Below are 5,068 nucleotides of genomic sequence, written 5' to 3'. Positions count from 1 at the left end.
TATAGAATCAGTGGAAGCCCTGAGTTTGTTTTCCTGCAACTAGACTGTCCCATCTAGGGGTGATGGGAGACAGTGACAGATCATCAGGCCTTAGATTCTCATAAGGAGCGTGAAACCTAGATCCCTCACATGAGCAGTTCACAATAGAGTTCGTTCCTGTGAGAACCTAATGCTGCCACTCATCTGACAGGAGGCAGAGCTCAGGGGGTAATGCGAGCAATGGGAATCGGCTGTAAATATAGATGAAGCTTTGCTCACTTGCCCACTGCTAACCTCCTTATGTGTGACCTGGTTCCTAACAAGCCATGTACCCGGGGGTTGGGGACACCTGCTCTATAAGATGTCCTTCTAGAATGATACAGTACTAAGCTGATGCTCAAGAGAAATTTTGAACTAAATGTGTAAATTAGGCTACCTATATAAACAAGAACTTCCTAAATCATTCTGTTCCATAGTAAAACACAACCATGTAAGCCAGTTCTTCACATATACGCACCAGTGTCTGTTTTTTGTTGCCAAGAGGTATCTGTGTTCTTTACAACTGGTAGCATGGAAAGAAAGAGAAGTCTGCAAAGATTGAACAAACAGCATGCACTGTGGTATCCTTTATTTTAAAATTGTGAGCTGACTACAGTTGTAGTGTTCTCATTTACCATTCTGATGGCATAATAAACCAAGAGAACATTAACACAATTCCAAGAAGGCATTAACCTGTAACACACATATACGCCACACATGCACACACACAACATACACGCACACAAAGGTTATATTCTGAACACAAAAGTGATGGAAAAAAGCTCTGAATGCTCTAAATCAAATAAAAACCCTTTATTATAATAAACTGTGGCAATACTGTGGCTATTATGAAAAATATTGTAACTATTTTAAAAGCAAAAGGAAAAATACTGGCAGTTTGAAACTAGCAGCAAAAAGCAGATAAAAATAGAATGGAAGATAACATAAGACTAATATCAAAATTCTAATGTTGATACTGTGTAGGACTGCACTGAAGTAATTTTAAATTGGTTCTTAAGGAACTCTTTAAAAGTCCCTTAAAATATTAAATTGTTGCACCTTACAAACAGTGGAAAAGAAAAAAAAAGGATTTGGAATGTTACACACACACAGAAGAAATGTATTAGGTCTATCAATTTTGGTCTTTGTTTATGACCTTCAAAACATTTTATAAAGAAAAAATTTAAGTGCCAATGTAGTGAAAGAAAGTTAAAAATTCCTAAAGATGCAAGTCTGAGTGCATTTACCAGGTCTAAGAATATATTTAAAGGTTAGGGGCAAGGCATGATTGATGCACATTTAAGAAGAAAAATATGGAGCCCATAAGGTAGGTCAAGTTCTTTGGAGAGTGTTGAGAATGAAGATGTATTAAACTCTGGCTATCTTGGAGGAGATTCCAAAGTACATGGAGTTCTCCAGCTCTTTATCAGTTGAAATCTGTTTCATCGTGGCCAATAGATAAGACTAACTTTTCAGCAAACTGGTTTCTCCTGTATTCAAACACAAAAATCTTTACCACACATTCAGAGCTGATAACAACACAAATAAGAATCCTGGTTTACAAAGGAAACCACATAAGCAAGGATTTTTTTTCCCATGGGTTCTTAACCAAATGTCTGAAGCTGCTAGACATCTGCAAAGAAGGGATACGTTTAGATTTCCTACTGATTTTGGAAGAAAAATATTTTCCTAAGGAAGCCAGAGTCATCCATGAGCAGGGACCTGTCTTCAGAATCTAAGAAGCATAATGTCCTTAATGCTTAAACTCATGACAAGTTGAGATCCAGAAAAACTGGCAGGTGGAAGGGGAAAGAGAAATGGAGAGTTTGAACATCTGCAGTGTACTTTGGAATAGAGTGGCTCAACTGCTTTCAGAAATGAATTGCTGGAGTACTGGGAGAAAACCCAGTTATCCGGAGTCAGGGGGTGGGGAGAGAGAGGCCTCCCATCTCCAGGGACCCTCTGGGCTGAGCTGTGGGCCAGAACCCTTGTTTTGGCCTTATTTTTCATGAGCACAGTCAAGTGGATAATTTATGACTTTGCCCAGGTAAATATTTGGTTTGGTTACTTTCTCTCTAAAATCAATTGGTCAGCCAAGTTACTGGTGTTTTCCCTAAATGAAATCTAGTGGCACTAGTATCTTAAGGTGCCAGCTAATGTAGATTAATGCCCATCAATAACGCTGCTAGGTATCAACTGCTGTTGCTGAAGAATCAACCCACAAATGACCTAACTAGATAATCTATCACACTAGGTGCTTTTACTATCTTTTTTTTTTTTTTTTTTTTGAGTTTTAGAGAAATAGTCCTTTTAATATGACTTAGAAACTGCTTTTCTCTGGCTTTGTTTCACTCTTCTTCCTCTTCCCCTTCCCCTTCACCTTCCTCCATCGTTTCCACAATGAGCTCTGCTGTGCAGGTGGCTTCTCCAAGACTGTTGACAGCTTTGCAGGTGTACTTGGCATCATCATCCCCACAAACATCACTAATAATTAAAGAGCAGTTCCCGTCCTCATCGTAGTCTATCTGGAAGTGGCGGGACTCCCTGATTGACTGGTCATCTTTGAACCAGACAACCTCGGGGTCCGGGTATCCTGCATCACAGGGAGAGAGCACAAGTTGCAGGAACTGTTATTCCAAATTTATCAACTCATGCAAGCAACTCATAAGCTACCACTATTGATAAAGGTGGTTAAGGAAAAAATTTTCATGTTGGCCTTTATCAACTGTTTTGATATCTACATTAGAAAATGGACATGTCTTGTAAATACCAATATCTGAAACCCCAAATAGAATATGTTAAATTTGTTCCATTTCCCACACATGTTGGACTAGCACCACGTCCCACCTATTAAAAAACTTAATGGTGTTTTTTTTTTTTTTTTTTTAAAGTGATGAGTCTCACTCTGTTGCCTAGGCCGGAATGTAGTGGCATGATCATAGCTTATTGTTGCTCAAATTCCTGGGCTCAAACAATCCTCCCTTCTCAGCCTCCTGAGTAGTGGAACTATAGACATGAGAGACCATACTCAGTTAAACATCCCACCTTTCACTTTTTGAGGGGTAGGAGGCAGGGTCTCATTCTATCACCCAGGCTGGAGTGCAGTGGCATGAACATGGCTCACTGCAACTTCCTGGGCTCAAGCAATCTTCCTCCCTCAGCCTCCCAAGTAGCTGGAGCTACAGGTACACACCACCATGCCCGGCTAATTTTTTAAAAAGTTTTTTTTGTAGAGACAGGGTCTCCTATGTTTCCCAGGCTGGTCTCAAACTCCTGGGCTCAAGTGATCCTCTGACCTTGGCCTCCCAAAGTGCTGGGATTATAGGCGTGAGCCACCACACCCACCCACCTTTAAACAGAGTACTACCTGAGGCTAGGCATGGTGGCTCACACCTGTAATCCCAGCACTTTGGGAGGTCGAGGTGGGCAGGAATTCAAGACCAGCTTGGCCAACATGGCAAAAAAATAAAAATAAAAAAGAGTACTACCTGAAATACTGCTCCAACTCCAACTCTACACCTAGATCTAAATACCTTCTTAGATTGATAATACAATTTTCTTTTTCTTTTTTTTGAGTCAGAGTCTCACTCTGTTGCCCAGGCTGGAGCGCAGTAGCATGATCTTGGCTCACTGTAACCTCCACCTGATTGGTTCAAGTGATTCTCGTGCCTCAGCCTTCTGAGTAGCTGGGATTACAGGTGCGTGCAACCGCACCCAGCTAATTTTTGTATTTTTAGTAGAGACAGGGTTTCAGCATGTTGACCAGTCTGGTCTGTATCTCCTGACCTCAAGTAATCCACCCGCCTCGGTCTTCCAAATTGCTGGGATTACAGGTGTGAGCCACTGTGCTTGGCTGAAAATATAATTTTCTATCTATTTTTTTTGACAGAGTCTCACTCTGTTGCCTAGGCAGGAGTTCAGCAGCATGATCTCGGGTCACTGCAACCTCCACTATCCAGGCTCAAGTGATCCTCTCACCTCAGCCTACTGCATAGCTCAGACTGCAGGTACACACCACCACACCCAGCTAATTTTCATATTTTTTATAGAGATGGGGTTTCACCATGTTGCCCAGGCCGGCCTTGATCTCCTGGACTCAAGTGATCTGCCTGTTGAGATTACACGCATGAGTCACTATGCCCAGCCTAAATTTTCAATTTTGTATAATAGTTAAAGTTAAATAATTTAAATGAAAAATAAGAGTAAAAACAAAATGGGAACAAGGGATCTTTTTGGAGTGATGAAAATGTTCTAAAATTGGATTGTGGTGGTGGTTGCATGACTATAAATTCATTAAAAATAATTGAATTGTGCATTTAAAATAGGTGAATTTTATGGTATATAAATTATAACTCAATAAAGCTAATAACAGCTATATAAAACATAATTGAAAAGAGCTGATAATATTTCTAAGAAGAAGAAAGCAATATTTGTCTTAGTCTGATCCAAAGCAGGTAATTTGCCTATGGACAATTGGAAATGGACCTCACCAATGAGCCTTTATGCATTAGTCATATTTCTGCAAAGTTCAGCAATTAAAAAATAAAATACACATGCATATAAAATACATACATATTATATAAGTTTAAAGTGTATGTGTGCATATATATGCACAGAAGCATTACCAACATTGTGCATTTTGGTCGCATGTACATGGCATATACATGTACCCCGCTTTTAAAGTCATACATATACATACCTTTAAAAATATACAATATATTCCACCTGACTTTCTCTTAAATGTTGGAGATGTATTTTTATAGGAAAAAACCTGTAGCCCTGATACGGTTTGGATGTTTGTGCCCCCTGAATCTCATGTTGAAATGTGATCCCCAGTGTCGGAGGTGGGGCCTAGTGGGAGGTGTTTGGGTCATGGAGGCAGATCCCTCATGAATGTCTTGGTGCCCTCCCCAAGGTAATGAGTAAGTTCTTGCTCTGTCAGTTCATGTGGATCTGGTCGTTAAAACGTGGCATGTCCTTCTCTCTCGCTGTCTCTCTTGCCATGTGACATGCCTGCTTCTGCTATGATTGAAAGCATCCTGAGGCCTCA

At 40.3% G+C, this 5,068-nt stretch overlaps 1 protein-coding gene across 14 annotated transcripts in view; it reads right to left on the bottom strand.

Moving 5' to 3' along the window:
* Positions 1 to 576: 576 nt before the first annotated feature.
* MYLK (myosin light chain kinase) overlaps positions 577 to 5,068 on the bottom strand; it is a 220,904-nt gene continuing 216,412 nt past the window's right edge. For all 14 annotated transcript variants that reach the window (XM_001113525.5, XM_077993789.1, XM_015130014.3 and 11 more), the window contains one exon: positions 577 to 2,611. In XM_001113525.5, coding sequence (XP_001113525.3) covers positions 2,367 to 2,611 — 245 coding nt within the window. In that variant the 3' untranslated portion in view covers positions 577 to 2,366. The remainder of the gene's footprint in view (positions 2,612 to 5,068) is intronic.

The sequence above is a fragment of the Macaca mulatta genome, chromosome 2 (genome assembly GCF_049350105.2).
Source record: "Macaca mulatta isolate MMU2019108-1 chromosome 2, T2T-MMU8v2.0, whole genome shotgun sequence".
Taxonomy (NCBI): Eukaryota; Metazoa; Chordata; class Mammalia; order Primates; family Cercopithecidae; genus Macaca; species Macaca mulatta.
This window is presented reverse-complemented; position numbering and strand designations above follow the sequence as displayed.